This window comes from Trematomus bernacchii, unplaced genomic scaffold (assembly GCF_902827165.1).
Source record: "Trematomus bernacchii unplaced genomic scaffold, fTreBer1.1, whole genome shotgun sequence".
NCBI lineage: Eukaryota > Metazoa > Chordata > Actinopteri > Perciformes > Nototheniidae > Trematomus > Trematomus bernacchii.
Window position 1 is genome coordinate 4,882,180 of NW_022988050.1, and position 15,236 is coordinate 4,897,415.

The window sequence follows — 15,236 nt, forward strand, 5'->3', positions numbered from 1 at the left end:
TATGGCCCAACCTCACTGTGCACGTCAATGCACACACAGTGAATGTTTGCATAAGCTTACTCTCAAAAACCAAACCCAAAAATAAGAATGTCCATTTCTCCTTTTTGCATGACTTCCTCTGCACTGTCTGGTCCTTGTAAGACTGTTCCAGTTTAATAATGGAATGGAATAATGTAATGCCTAGAATGACAAGTTGGTAGAATAGTATTTGGTCTTTATGTATATACCTGTTCATATATGGATTTAAAAACAGACAAAATATCGTACATGGTGCCTACTGTGACATTAAAACCAATATGTGTATGCACTATAACTTATTCTCAAAAAACTGCTAAAGTCGACCTGCCAGACACATGATAAACCGATGTAACTCAGCTTATCTATTTCTCTTGAAATAGCTTTGCGTGTAGCTGCCAGCCGGTTCAGGAAGTGAACCTCTTCCTGCCACTGCTCACCAAAGATAAAGCCAAATACTTTGACCTTTTTAATGGTGCAAAATTTCACATCCTTTTATATGTGTTCTCTTTGTCTAACTATCTGAAGGGATAAAATAAAACAGATATAAAGTGCTCTGCAACCTGACTATGTGCAACCTTTGCCAAGCTTGCCAGTTCACCCTTTCCTGTCGAGCAAGGGTGATCGGGAAAGGTCAGAGAAAGGTCAAGGATCAGAGCACAGTGTGTCGCCGTGTCTGGATCTGATTTCTAAATTCAGGTTAGCAATGTTGTCACATGCTCTCTGTGTGAGACTGCATGTGTGTTGCACTTAAGTTATCTTGTGTTTCATCCACATACCCTTTGTAATGGCCTCTGGCTGCTGGGAGGCGTTTCTCAGGTGAGACAGCACATTTTTAAACAGAATGCCATATAAAAGAGTCAAATCATTGCAACATACAATAACAATGCCTTAAACTACAATGCTCAGGGTGCCATTTGAGCATGGAAGAAGAAGCATGCTTTTGCTTGTGGATAACTCAGGAAATTAAGACTTTAAAGTAAAGCAATCTCTCTCAAATGTTCTGGTTATTATTTCCTACCCATCTACCTGCACACTTTACCACATTTCTACTTGTTTATCCCTGTATACATCCCTCCCTTTCTTTGCCATTCACCGAAACACTCTTTGCCCTTTGACTGGCTGCTCACCACCATGTTACTCCAGCCCAAGTCGCTCTGAATGTCACGAGCCATCTCTGGTTGCGTCCTGATCTTTTTATAGCCGGGCAGCTGAAATGTGAGGGGTCACAATGGGAGGATAAATACAAGGGCCAGCAGAGTGGAGGGTTGTCGCAGACGAACGCCGGATCTTCTTCCTCCTTCTCTCAGCTCTCCTCCTAACCTCCAAGGTAAAAAAAAAACTAAATTGAAGGTTTCACACAAATATGAGATAAACGCAATGTTTTAATTGGCCTTTTGTGCTACCTATTGATTTTTCTTTCTTATAAAGCATGAAGTGCATGACGTTTTCCCTTTTCTATGAAGGCTAAACATACTAAATGTGAGTCACATTTAACTCACAGTGATGTCCTCTTACCTAACTCTAAATTAAAAGATCTGTGTAGTGGCTTTTCTGAGACACTAAAAACTGGAAGTGTTTTAAATAATACACTCAGTATTCTCCTTACTGAGAAGTTTAGTTAGTCTTTTTCCGTGCATCACTGGTGGCTGCAACGCCCCTCTTTATCTGATGAAAACTTTCCACTGCATTGTTTCCGCGTGGTCAGAAGTGACTCACTAATCTTATTAAACTCTTATTCAAAACTGTTTCAATTTGTCCAGGCTGTCTTTTATTGTTCTTCCTTTACAGTACATGCCTGCTGAAAATAGGGTTGTGAAACTGAACGATTCTCTCTTATGTAATGCCTTCTTGCTGAACCATGGTGCTTGATAAAGCGCTCTGTGTTTATATTTAGTACAGTCAATTGATAGTGGAGGCACAGGCGAGGGGGGAGGGTGAACAGGAGGTGTGGGATAGAAGAGCGGGGGGTGGGGTGGGGGGGGGGGGGGGATGGGCAGGGAATGGGAAAAGAAAGGTCAGGGATAAGAGGCTAGAAAATGGAATAGGTCACCCGCATGCTTGTCATGTTTTTTTAAGGGTGGTCAGATACAGTATGTGATGGGTGGGTTAGAGGAGGGCTCTCTGATACTGATCCCCTCTGCAGCTGCATATTGTGCTTGGGGATTAGTGCCTAGCCCCAGCTCATAAAGTATTCGGGTTACTGGAGCAGTTATAGCTGCAACAACTGCAGTCTCACGGTCGGGGCACCAGCATGTCTCATTTTTATAGTCACCGAAGACAGACAGGAAAACATCAAAGCATGTTGTCAGGCCTTTATTGCACCGCTTCCTTCATATAGTCAACCAAAAGTTGTGCTTCCTTTCATGAAACAGGTTCCAATGCATTTGCAAGTATAACCACAACCCCAAATGTCAGGGGTACACAGCTTGACATTTCGTTAAACTTTTCACCTTGCACATTTGCCTAGTGGAACCCCTATAACCTGCCTATCAGCCTTTTAATATTTTCTTAATTTCTCATTTTTTGTAATTCTCTCAGAGTCAGGATGCCTCACGCATACCCCTTCCTCACTCCTGAGCAGAAGAAGGAGCTCAGTGACATTGCTCACAAGATCGTCGCTACCGGCAAGGGTATCCTCGCCGCAGACGAGTCTACCGGTAAATCATTTTTTAAGAGAATGTACTTTTTATTGTTTAAAGGTCTCCTATCATGCACAAATTAACTTTTTGATGTCTTTTATACATAAATATGTGTCCCCGGTGTGTCAGGGAACTCACAAAGTGTCAAACAAAACCCTCTCTCTTTTCCTCCGTACCCAAATCTCTAAAAACGGGGGTACAACGGAGCTGATCCAGATTTGCTGCCGATATTACGTAATATCGGGAATGTGGGCTGGCTTTACGCTCACGGCCCTATCAGAAAAGTCGCTATCAGAAACAACGCGTGATGTGTTTTGGAAGTAATATGGTCTTTGTTTACATTAGCAAATACGCTAACACTCAGAGCTAAGCTGTACTGGAGAGAGTATGTGTACAAAATCAGGATATAAAAAGATACTCACCCACCTTGTGGTAAACCCGCAAGAGAAAAAGCATTTGAGCCCCATGTTTTTTATATATTTTTATATATCTGAGACCCATAATATATGCCTAAAAATAGCATGATAGGAGATCTTTAAAAGTCAATAAGAATGGTGAAAAACTGGTTCGATTATGACTTTGACATTTCTTAGAATTAAAACTTTTCTAATGCAAATGCTCAAACAAACTGTAGTGAAGTGCGCAGATGGATCAAGTGTTCATTCATCATATTTTTCCTCAACCTCCAGGAAGCGTGGCCAAGCGTTTCCAGAGCATCAATGCTGAGAACACCGAGGAGAACAGGAGGTTGTACCGCCAGCTCCTCTTCACCGCTGATGAACGCATCAAGCCTTGCATTGGAGGCGTTATCCTCTTCCACGAGACCATGTACCAGAAGACCGACGACGGCAAGCCCTTCACCCAGTATCTCAAAGAGAGAGACATGGTGGTGGGCATCAAGGTCGACAAAGGTGTTGTCCCCCTGGCCGGAACCAACGGCGAGACAACCACCCAGGGTGAGCGAAGAACCAATAAACAACCAAGGAGTATTTACGTCTTTTGACACCTTTGTCTAACTTATCTGCTCTATCCCCCCTCTTTCGCAGGTCTTGATGGACTGTATGAGCGTTGCGCCCAGTACAAGAAGGATGGTGCTGACTTCGCCAAGTGGCGCTCTGTGCTGAAGATCACCCCCACCACTCCTTCCAGGCTGGCCATCGTTGAGAATGCCAATGTCCTGGCCCGTTATGCCAGCATCTGCCAGATGGTAAGACACAACAGATAGACGTTGAAATCAGTGTAAGGTCTGGACAAGTTCCATGTTGGTTTTATAAGCTTCATTCTAAATAAGTTATCAGTAGAACAAAAAATGTCTTCTCAACAGTCTATTGGCGCGTTTCCACTGCAGCGCGGAGCCCCGTTTAAGAGAGCTGTGACGTCAGCGGCCCGTTTTTGGTTGCGTTTCCACTTGGCCTAGTACCGGCTAGCGGGTCCTAATTCACAGTTTTTCTGGCCTCATAAAATCGTGGTTCTAGGGCCAGGAACAACCAGGCTGAGTCGGGCTGAGTATGCTAAACTAGAGAGAGCATCGCTGGCAAGGGGGCTACAACTACAACAAGATGAACATATTTGACCGTGATTTAATTGTAATACACGTTTCAAAATGATGCCGAAGTAACAACATACTGATACCGGTTAGTAAAAACCATGAATTAATGCTTTGTCAAGTCTGCAGACAGACGGCAGGGGAAAAACCTTTTAAAATGCGTGTTTTCTAAATGGAGATTGGCTAAGCTAACGCAGTATATGCTCCGACCGTCCACACTCACAACAACGGCCTATACAGACATAAATAAACCAGCGACTGTTTTCGCCATGACACAGACAGTCTGTGGTTTGTACTTGTTTAACTTTTGTCTAGTTTCTGAACAGATATGAGGAGCTGTGAGCTTGAGGGCTAACAGCTAACGGCTGATGTTGTTTTTCTGGGGTTCTCATTGAAGATGACGTCACGGCTCCGCCTACACTGCGTTACTATAGTTACTACCCCAGTTCCTAAACTGTAATGGAAACGCAGCATAAAGTGAGCCGGTCCTAACAAGGCCTAACGAGGCCTAGCCATACCGAGCGAGGCCGTGTAGTGGAAACGCGCCATATGTGGCTATGATGGATTTCACAGTGGCCCCAAAGCTGCATTACCTTCTTCTAAATGCTCTAATTGTATAATTAAAAACAATCTGCATTAGTCAGATCAGAAACATGTCGTCTCTAATGCCCTGTTTCCACTGCATGATATGTCTCGGATCTACTCTTTTTTTAAACTCAAATCATAATCTGTTATTCCAATGTTAACCTTCTCCCATGTTGCTGACACAATCGTTTTTGACTCCTTTTGTCTCTGCCATCCTCAGCACGGCATCGTCCCCATCATCGAGCCTGAGATCCTCCCTGACGGTGACCATGACCTGAAGCGCTGCCAGTACGTCACTGAGAAGGTCCTGGCTGCCGTCTACAAGGCCCTGTCCGACCACCACGTCTACCTGGAGGGAACACTGCTCAAGCCCAACATGGTTACCGCCGGACACTCCTGCTCACACAAATACACCAACCAGGAGATCGCCATGGCCACCGTTACTGCCCTGCGTCGCACTGTGCCCCCTGCAGTCACTGGTAAGAAGGATGCACACAATACTGCCTTGTTGAGTTGCACACATTTGCCAACTTTGCTAGCACAGCTAAACACTCATGCTCTTCCTGTTTAGGCATTACCTTCCTGTCTGGTGGCCAGAGTGAAGAGGAGGCATCTGTCAATCTGAACGCCATGAACCAGTGCCCTCTGCACAGGCCCTGGGCCGTGACCTTCTCATACGGCCGTGCCCTGCAGGCCTCTGCCCTTAAAGCTTGGTGTGGCAAGGTGGAGAATGGAAAGGCATGCCAGGAGGAGTTCATCAAGAGAGCTCTGGTATGTATGAATAATATTATTTTAAAGGGTGTACGTCTATACAAAAAGTGTTGTGTTACACAGAAGCCGCAGTAGAGTGTTCATAGAACTGTATGGACTGCAAGCAACCCCTTTCTGTATTGTGCACTAAGTAATACTGTGCTTTTTGTCTCATACAGGCTAACAACCTGGCCTGCCAGGGCAAATATGCTCCCTCTGGAGCCAGTGCTGCCGGCGCAGACTCCCTGTTTGTGGCCAACCACGCTTATTAAGCATGGACACTTACCGTTTCCCTCTTCGCCTTCTTCCCATTATTAGTACCACCATCACCATGAAAAAGGCCATGTCACCGACTATGAAAATGCTTTTAAAGACCAGCACTCGTACAGGATATTGGTAGAAAGCGAAGGAGAAGACCTTCCATTTGGGTACTGCTGCAGCCAGGAGATTCGGAAAACATTTTCTGCCTCCATTCCCTTTCCTTTTATTTTTAAAACGTTTAAACCTGTTTTCAGGTGAAGATTCCCACATTGTTTTTACACAACTTGTACGATTTCTTTTGAATTCACCAAGTGCAGTATATGATTAATACTGGTACCATGGAATAAAGAATTTGCCCTAACCTGTCGCTTTACTTCCTTTTTGAGTCCTTGCAAAACATTATTTCATGCAAACAACAGTTCAAAGCTGGAGCCTACTTGGGCTTGTAATGTTAGCCTGAAAATGCTGACCATTTTTAAGCGGTCTGTAGAGTGATAAGAGAGGCAACAAATGTATTGCAATAGATGTGACGTTTCATTTCAGGTTGCAGGCCGACAACAGCACTTTAATTTAAAACTGCAGGTTGCTACACTAATTAATGTGATATTTCATCAACGAATACCCTATATGCAAAGTTTATGTTGCAACAACATTTCAGAAACGACTCTCCTAGTGGGAATGCAATGTGGTTTAATTGATCTCTTAGGTGGCTAACACAAGAAAGAAAAGCATGCACTAACCAGATCAAGATCTTTAATGAATGACAATGTTTGTCATGGGAAATTCATTCTGGTAAACCACTATCACTTTTTCCAAAGGGGCCACCAACATCAACAGAAAATTAAAAGATCTTTGTAGTGGCTTTTCTGAAATAAGAGCTATAATTGCAAGTTCATGTTAACTGTACACATTTCAACATGCTAACATTTGCTAACATGCTTCCAAACCAAACATGTTCATGCTCCTAGCAATACTACTACCAAAACAAAGCTTGCTTGTGACCCGGCATACAAAGATACAGTAGCCTACTTTATGCACAACCATGAGTGTAATAAGAAAGCTCAGTTCCCATAGCTGTATTCTTAATTATCATTCACTATAGGGAAGTCATTATTGTGGTAGGTTAAATGTCTTGAAGCGAGTCATGCTCCACCTTAGCCACAATGACTATTCAGTTCCATGGTGTGAAGTTCCATCAAACTTAAATATTAGGCTATATTGTTCATATCTGGAATAAAAAAATATAAAGAGGTTTGTGACCTTTTTCGATAGAGAAAAACAGACCATGTTTTATTATTTGCTTTAATATAGGGTGTTGTAGTGCAACTGATAACAAGAATGGCTCTATACCATTAGCTATTACAATCATTGGTATTTTAAACAAGATGCATGTTGAATTAAGTTTGTAAGTGCAAAAAACCTTTCCACAGAGACAAAACCATGCTCTAAAACTATGTAGTACATATACGTAGAATGTTAGTCAAACAATTTAAGAGACAAACATAACCCAACACAACAGAAAAGGACATTGAGAAGCGCATTACAGCACTATGGAGCTACAGTGTGCTGCAGGAACACTGTCCCAACAATGACAATCAATGTAAGCTCAGTAAAAACAGTTGTTGCTGTGGAAGTCGTATTTGAACACTCGAAACTGTTGTCTTGGTCAGTGCCGTCGGAGGTGAAAGTCACAAAGTTTACCTTCGCCCCCGCCACTTTATCTATTATCCAAGTCTCAAACTCAGACACTCGGGCGTAGACTTCAGGGAAACCAGCTGTAGCACACGGTATTCCAAAACTGGCAATGCCAGACTGGATCCACATTGAGGCTTGTTTGCATTGCAAAGGACCACCGGAGTCCCCCTGAAAAGAAGGGACAAAACACAAACTGTTAGATGATTGTCGTTTGATTTGGGTGCAACTAGATCATATTTCTCTTTAATTTGTTTCTCTCTGTGTCCTCTGGCTGCTTTGCCTCGACTCTCTGTGAGAATGTGGCTTCTTAAGCAAAATTGTTAACTTTAACACGTTTTTGTTCAAAAGTAATGTCATTAAAAACAAATGCACAGTCGGGGCAAAAAAAAAAAACACATCTTATATTGTGTTGCTTTAATAGTAACAAAGAAAATTAGCACAGCTAATACAAGGGATTGTTTTTACAACCTGACATATGCCTTTGTTCTCTTGTCCCGCACAAATCATTTCATTAGTGATGTTAATTTCTGAGCGGTAGATGCAACCGCACTGCTTTCCTCCAATGACAGGAACCTGAACCTCTTGCAGCGAGTAAGCGCTCGGTAAGGCCTCTGTGGGAGAGAGAGTAAAAAATCATAAGACAGACACACTTTTAATTTTCCTTCTTTTGCACAGTTTTAAGGGATTGTTTTCGTATGCTGGGACAAGCTGAACAAGGCTCAACAAGTCTTCTGATAATGCAATTGTTTTTGTTCCTCAAACATTAATAATTGGCAGGGGTGGGACTAGCAAAAAATGTGATGTGAAAAAAAGGGGTGTGGATAGAATATAAACTGGATAAAGTATTTTTTCTAGTTTAAATTGATGTTTACTGTAGATATAAACTAAATATTGACCAGAAACAACTACTTTGTTTTAACATGATCTATAATCTCTCCAATCAACATTTATTATGGATTCAGTTTAATTCAGAGAGAGTAGGAGAGGTTTTCTGTTAGCAAGACAACTAGTTTCCAATAGTTCTACCCAACCAAACTAAAACAGAAGTTCTGCTTCAAGGTTCATGCTAATGTTTGTATGCTAGGGTTAGCATGTTAGCATACAAATACTCACCATCCTTTCCTAGTTGGCCCCAACCTGTGCCCCAGCAGGAGGTGGAGTTGTGAAACTGGCTGGAGTTACTCGCCAGGCATACAGGTCTGATGTAGTCATCGAAACTGACTGCGCTGCTGAGCTTCATCAGGGCGATGTCGTTGTTAAACAATGTGTTATTGTAGTCCGGATGGACGATGATCTGGGACACAGTGCGGCTAACCTCATGAACATTAGGGCCGGACTGAGTCTCTCTTCCAAAGTAGAGAGTATATGAACTAGGTGTGACACTGGAAAAGAACGGGAAAATTAATAAAGACTTCTACTGGAACACATTTTGACATAAAAAAAATGTGTATGGTTGCACATTGTCAGGGTTTGTAATTTTAAGAGTTGCAGGGTCCTTTACACTTGTTTTATGTGAGAAGGCATTTGGTGTCTGGAGGTTAATGTGGTTAAAAGTCTGTAGCAAGGGTTACAAAACAACATAATGGTGGCTTGGTTTTTTGTGTTTCTGCATGATGTGGCATTTTTAGAGAATTTTTGTTTTTGTTTACCTTTACTCTTTGTTTACTGTTTAACAACAAAGACAGCCTTTGTGAATACCATTGTAGACTCATTACATGTGTATGTATGTATGCTTAATGTGCATTGCAGCCACAGAATAAAACACTCTACTGTAATGCTTATGTGAATCAGGTAATGGCCACCAATTGTTCGAAGCTACGAGTGATAAAGTATAGAGTTGGAAAAGGCAACAGATGCAGGTAGTAGGATATTATATTACCTTATAATGCAGTGGCCTGCTGTGAGGACCCACTGGTCACTGATGAGGGTCCCTCCACAGAAGTGACGTCGCCCTGTATTGTGCATGCTGACCTGCCAGGGCCATGACCCGGCTGTGGCATTTCCACCACCAACTACCCTCGTGTTCAGGCGTGCTACTCCACAATCTGACAGAGACAACTGTGTGTAATTAATATACATTCAAATTAGGCTAATACATCCGCTTCAGGTGTGTCGGATATTAAGGGCCCCGGCACGAAAGTTCCACTCAAGACTCATTTGACTTTGAATTGGTGAGTTACCATGAATATCAATACGGAGCAAAATCTGACTTCCTTACAAAAGTTGGACTTATTAACATAGGGGTCTATGGAGATTCACTCCCTTCTGCAGCCGGCCTCTAGTGGCCACTTGATGAACTGCAGTGTTTGGCACTTAAACTGCTTGGAGAAAACCTATTATTTTTGTCAATGTCTTGTTATCCTCAGTATTATTTCCTAATTTGGCTCCAGAGGAGGGCTTTGGCTCTATAGCGTAATTTATCCCTTTTAAGCCTTCAACCCAATCTTGGCTGAATAGGTGAATATTATTTAGACCCTCCAGAAAAACGTGATTATGCGATCGCATAATTTACCGCATAATCAGCAAAATAGCGCATATTTTTAAAAGGCCGCATATTTCTTAAAAGGTCGCATAATCCCCGCATTTTTCCACACAAAATTGAGGGAAAAAAAAGTTAACGTGAAGTAGTGATGTCATCAGCTCGCGCAGGTAAACAACACCGTAGAGTGAATGTGTGGAACTCACACGAGAGAGAAAAGCAACAAGATCAGCGCCATATAGATTATTATATAGCTACTATTATACTATTATTATTATATACTATTATCAGGGTTGCCAACTCTCACGCATCTGGCGTGTGACACACGCTTTCACTCTCAATCTCACGCTCTCACGCTGCTCAAACTATTCTCACGCCAAAAACAAGAATACCGAAGACTGGAAACAGTTTTGAAAACTTTTGTCACGGAGTGATCGTCTTCTCAATAGAACATCTTTGATAATGTCTTCTGGCCAATCAGAATCACGATAACGGCGTGGTGTTGTTGCAGGAAGTCCCGACGGAGAATACTTTTGCGGTAGTACATCTCTATATACATCGATACAACATTACGTGTTGATAGAAATCAACACGTAATGAAATAAGACCCCACGGTTTGATGATTGATAGGTGTGTGGGCTGTCTTTCATTTTGACACACAGAACAATGGGGGCTATCCACCCTTATCCACAATGTAAAGTAATTCACACAGCCTCTTCCCTCTTCTCTCTGTGAGGAGCAGCAGGTTCAGCTTTCAGAACAAAGTAACAAAAAACTAAAATGGCATTCATTTTTTTAAATATGTCGTGTAGTAATAGATTTATTTATTTTTCTTCTCAAGAGAGTACAAGAATGTGTATTTTATGTTAGTATTTCAAAAAATCTCCTGGGGGAGACTCCCCCCAGACCCCCCTGCAGGGGTTGAGTTTTCAGCATGTCAACTCTTTCACTTGTGGGGAAATTGCAGGATTGGCTCCAGGTCGCCCTTTTTATTTACTACAAGACAAATGTGCCTTTTTATTTCATACAGTTCAATTTGGATTGAGACAGGGAAATAATCTAAACCTCACGCGTGGCGTTTCACTGTCGGGGGGATGTATGCAATTACATTGCAAATACTGATTTGAGCCCCACCACTGTATGGGTTAGCCCTACCATAGATTACGCAACAAAAATACTCTGGAGCCGCAACTGCCGACCCGTATTGCGCATGCGCAGATCTAAGATCCAGTAGAAATGATAAAAAAGTAAAAGTCTGCTGGTTATTGTTCTACTAGGCCAAAATAGAGTCAAAGAGTATATGAGAGTGAGAGTGTGTTAATTAATATATTTGGCAGTTTGGAGTAAGTCTGTAGATTTGTTTGTGTGCGTGTGTTTCATGTATAGGCCTCTCACGATAATTAATTTTGTTGGATACATTTTCCCGGAAATTATTGCGATAAACGATAATATTGTCGGCACCGTTGTATGACCATTTTAGACCACTGACATAATGATAATATATAATAATAATTCAAGTACATCCTTTCAAACTGCTAGTCACATCCTCATGTAAATGGCAATTTATCGAGGTCAGAAAAGTTATCGAGTTCATTTTTATTTATCGTACGATAAGTCAATTAATTGCTTATCGCGACAGGCACACAATAAAACAGTGGAAACAAACATGTTTGACTTTCATTAGTGAATGAAACTGTGTGCCCTTTATAGTCTGTGTCCATTATTGTGTATTTGTATATATTGTATATATATCCTATATATATGCTAAGGTCCCGCTGCTGACACGATAACAGTCATTTCGTGCGCATATGTGTAATTAAACTGAATTAAACCCATGATATCAAAATCTCACTCCAGCCAGGTACCCAAAGTTGGCAACCCTGTATTATAATTATACTATTATACGGCTCTGACCAAGATGAACAAATCGAATCCATCCCATTTGCCTACGAACATTTCTGCTAAAGACCGGGCAAAGCAGTACGCAGATGTCTTGCACGAAAGTGGGGGGAAACTATTCTGCACCCCGTGCAACTGTGTGTTGGAACATACAAGATTGAAGCTGGTCAGATAACGAACGGGTAAATGAAAACAGAATGAGGCGGGTGTGTGTGTGTGTGTGTGTGTGTGTGTGTGTGTGTGTGTGTGTGTGTGTGTGTGTGTGTGTGTGTGTGTGTGTGTGTGTGTGTGTGTGTGTGTGTGTGTGTGTGTGTGTGTGTGTGTGTGTGTCATAGGAACTCTTTAAAAGGGCTTCCTTTCATTCAGTAGTAGCCTAGTAACAGGGTGTGGGAGTAGAATCACCTTTTTTCCGCCTCCCGCATATTTCGCAACTTTTCGCATATTTCGCATATTTCCGCATATTTCGCAACTTCTCCGCATATTTCGCATAAAAACCCCGCATGTTTAATCGCATAATCAAGGATTTTAGCCCGCATAATCAAGGATTTTAGCCCGCATAATCAAGGATTTTAGCCCGCGTTTTTCTGGAGGGTCTAATTATTGATGAATACCTTAGTTGGGACATTGTTGCTTTCATTAAAGGTGGGGTAGGTAATTTTGGAGAAACCAGCTCGAGTGCGCAAGAATTTGAAAATACACAGCCGGAAAAAATCTGCCACTTCCTTACAGAGCCCCTCCTCCAACACACACGAACACGCACATGACCAATGAGGGCACGAGATAAGTTTGTGCACACATGGAAAGCTGACAGGCAGGTAGGCCATCCAGTTATTTTAGCCGGTCCGGCTAAAATGATTGGTCGTGCTTTTTACAGTACTACGGCTTCCACAGATGACATTTTTTTATGGATGAAAGCACTTGAGATATTCATTGCTATCGGGATGTTAAGAGCATTCCATGGAATATAACAAAAAGTGTATCTCGAGCCGGTTTCTCAAACTTACCTACCCCACCTTTAAGTTACTGTAGATATACAAGGAAATAATTTACAGAACAACATTTAGATTTTCGGATGGTTTTAAATTCACTTCTGGATTGTAAAAATGTGTTTTAGGGAAAGAGGAAAATGTGTAGGAATGTCCCAGAAACACCTGGAGGAAATGGAGTGCCGTTTTAGATGTGTTCATTGTTAAATGTTACTGAACTCACCCTGCGCCTTTGAGCCTGTAGAGACACAAGGAAGAGAGAAACATGAGTTAATAATGTGTGCAGAAGTGTGTGTGTGTGTGTGTGTGTGTGTGTGTGTGTGTGTGTGTGTGTGTGTGTGTGTGTGTGTGTGTGTGTGTGTGTTTAATTGCTAGGCCTAAATGTCTCAGCAGACCGGTTAGACAGTGTTATGTTAACAGGTGTGTTGACAGGTGACGAGGCTGACCATAACCAAGTTATTGCAAGTCATTCTCTCAAACCCTTTTGAAAACTTGAATACACCTACCTATGATTTACAATCAATCAATTAAAGATAATTATTACAATTTCAAAAACATTAATTAATTTCTCTGTAAAAATAAACGAGACAAAGCCCTGTCTTTATAGAGTTTATATTCAATCTTTATCCTAAGGTGTTATTAAGAACTATGTAACATAATAGAAGCCAGCAAAACGTATACATCCTTAAAACATTACCATGAATTTGGCTAAAAAATAACCTCTAACACTTGGACAATGGACAATTTTCTGGTAAAAGCTCACCTTGCCCAGTGAGGGCTGCACACATCAGGAGCGTCCACACCGTCCAGGCTGCCATCCTGTGCTGTCAATACATTTTTCAGTAAGCGCAGAGAGTTCCTATGATTAAGTCTGTCAATGTGGCTCCACAGCAATTTACATACGCCACTTCCTCCTCATACCTGTTTTTCTTGATTCCTCAACTGAACATGGAGTCCATCCATAATTAAAAAAAACATGTTAGAGATAACATTAGTTAATATTTCTAGATAACCAATGAATGTATGACTTTATAATTGTCTAAATTATATAAATGCGACATGAGATTGTCTGGAAACCACCAACGATATTCAGGAAATATTAGGTGTTTCTTCTATTTTCCAATCTCTACTCTAAGCATTGTTGTATTGCATTTACCTTTTACCTATGAGAATAGTATTGACCTTCTAATCTAACACTAGGCAGAAGTAATTTGACCAAAATATCTAAATCAACCCTGTGATCCGCCATTGTTGTTGTTGTTGTTGGCGAAACACATCAGCAATGACGCGGGTGACGCGGGGGGAGCAGTAGAGGTGGGGAGAGGCGGGGCTATTGCGTCATCGTTATCAGGAAATGATCGTATAGGGCGTAGACACACACGGAGCCGTTTGGATCCCCAGAGCGTTGCGTTTGCAGATCTACCCACCTTGGGACCCGTTATCGTTATCGTTATCTGCGTTTCCCTGTCGGCCTCGTGTGGCCGAACCGTCTATAAGATAGAGAACTGTAGTGGATACGACCCCTTTCGTTTCGGTGTGGCTAGGGCCTTAGAAAGGTGCACTTCCAGTATGTTTTGTTTCTCACTATTGTTTAACCTGAATGCTGATTGCCATACTAAACAAACAAGTTAAGTAATTAGCATCTTTAGAGAAGATGCTTGTGTGTCAAGAACAGGAAATAGCTTTGTTGACGTAAAAGTGTGGTTGCTACTAACCAGAAGGATTTGAAATATGTGGCGCAGTGCCACACAAATGCAGAAGTCTTTTCAAATGTGTTTACCTTCACTATCGTGTGAATCTGATTTCAGTTTGTTTAATGTTGGCTAACATAGCTCGTTATACATGAGTGATTCTATAATTTAGGGTGCATTTCACATCAACAAAACAGTACAAAGAAAGTGTTCTTTCTCAATAGAACAATCAGTGGTTCAAGTTAGTATATTCCTCAGTGTAACATATCCACTGGTTGCAAAGCTTAAACATTTTTTTATTTTATTTGATATAAATGTAATAACTGGTACTACAGTTATTACAGTACTGGGTAACTTAGTTGACAGGTAACCTAGTTGACAATTTCCCTATTTTGACCCATCATTTCAATGGTAGGCCTTGCTTGGATGACCACATGTCATTTTCTTGAACAGGTTAACATCACATTTGAACATATAATTGAATTAAAATCATTAAACAATTGTAAACCATAACAATGTACGTAACATTGTTCAGGGTCAATGAATATACTCATTGACAATGTGCTATTATACATAAAATATTGTAAAAAATTAGAGGACAATCACCACAGTGTGTTCAAAATGTCTGCCAAAGAGGAACATGGCATCATGTGATGCTGGTGACATGGTATTGGGACAAACCATTTT

The 15,236-nt window shown here is 41.5% G+C and overlaps 2 protein-coding genes across 2 annotated transcripts; one reads left to right on the plus strand and one right to left on the minus strand.

Annotated features, from left to right (window-relative positions):
* The first annotated feature begins 1,231 nt into the window (after positions 1-1,231).
* Positions 1,232-6,163, plus strand: aldoab (aldolase a, fructose-bisphosphate, b). Its single transcript, XM_034118901.1, has 7 exons — positions 1,232-1,345; positions 2,557-2,675; positions 3,347-3,613; positions 3,704-3,864; positions 5,009-5,267; positions 5,360-5,559; positions 5,718-6,163. The coding sequence occupies exons 2-7, from the start codon at positions 2,564-2,566 to the stop codon at positions 5,808-5,810; spliced, it is 1,092 nt and encodes a 363-aa protein (XP_033974792.1). The 5' UTR covers positions 1,232-1,345; positions 2,557-2,563; the 3' UTR covers positions 5,811-6,163.
* A 905-nt stretch (positions 6,164-7,068) lies between these two features.
* zgc:123217 (uncharacterized protein LOC641414 homolog) lies at positions 7,069-13,804 on the minus strand. Its single transcript, XM_034118902.1, has 6 exons — positions 13,622-13,804; positions 13,082-13,096; positions 9,374-9,539; positions 8,608-8,876; positions 7,963-8,105; positions 7,069-7,662 (listed from the first exon to the last, which is right to left on the minus strand). The coding sequence occupies exons 1-6, from the start codon at positions 13,674-13,676 to the stop codon at positions 7,348-7,350; spliced, it is 963 nt and encodes a 320-aa protein (XP_033974793.1). The 5' UTR covers positions 13,677-13,804; the 3' UTR covers positions 7,069-7,347.
* Between the last annotated feature and the right edge of the window lie 1,432 nt (positions 13,805-15,236).

Excerpts from the sequence above, each read along its gene's own strand:
- aldoab (XM_034118901.1), top strand. The coding sequence starts at position 2,564 with ATGCCTCACGCATACCCCTTCCTCACTCCTGAGCAGAAGAAGGAGCTC. Across the intron at positions 2,676-3,346 it reads CGCCGCAGACGAGTCTACCG|GAAGCGTGGCCAAGCGTTTC; the intron begins GTAAATCATTTT and ends CTCAACCTCCAG. Across the intron at positions 3,614-3,703 it reads CGGCGAGACAACCACCCAGG|GTCTTGATGGACTGTATGAG; the intron begins GTGAGCGAAGAA and ends CCTCTTTCGCAG.
- zgc:123217 (XM_034118902.1), bottom strand. The coding sequence starts at position 13,676 with ATGGCAGCCTGGACGGTGTGGACGCTCCTGATGTGTGCAGCCCTCACT. Across the intron at positions 8,877-9,373 it reads GCAGGCCACTGCATTATAAG|TGTCACACCTAGTTCATATA; the intron begins GTAATATAATAT and ends GTTCTTTTCCAG. Across the intron at positions 8,106-8,607 it reads GGGCCAACTAGGAAAGGATG|AGGCCTTACCGAGCGCTTAC; the intron begins GTGAGTATTTGT and ends TCTCTCCCACAG.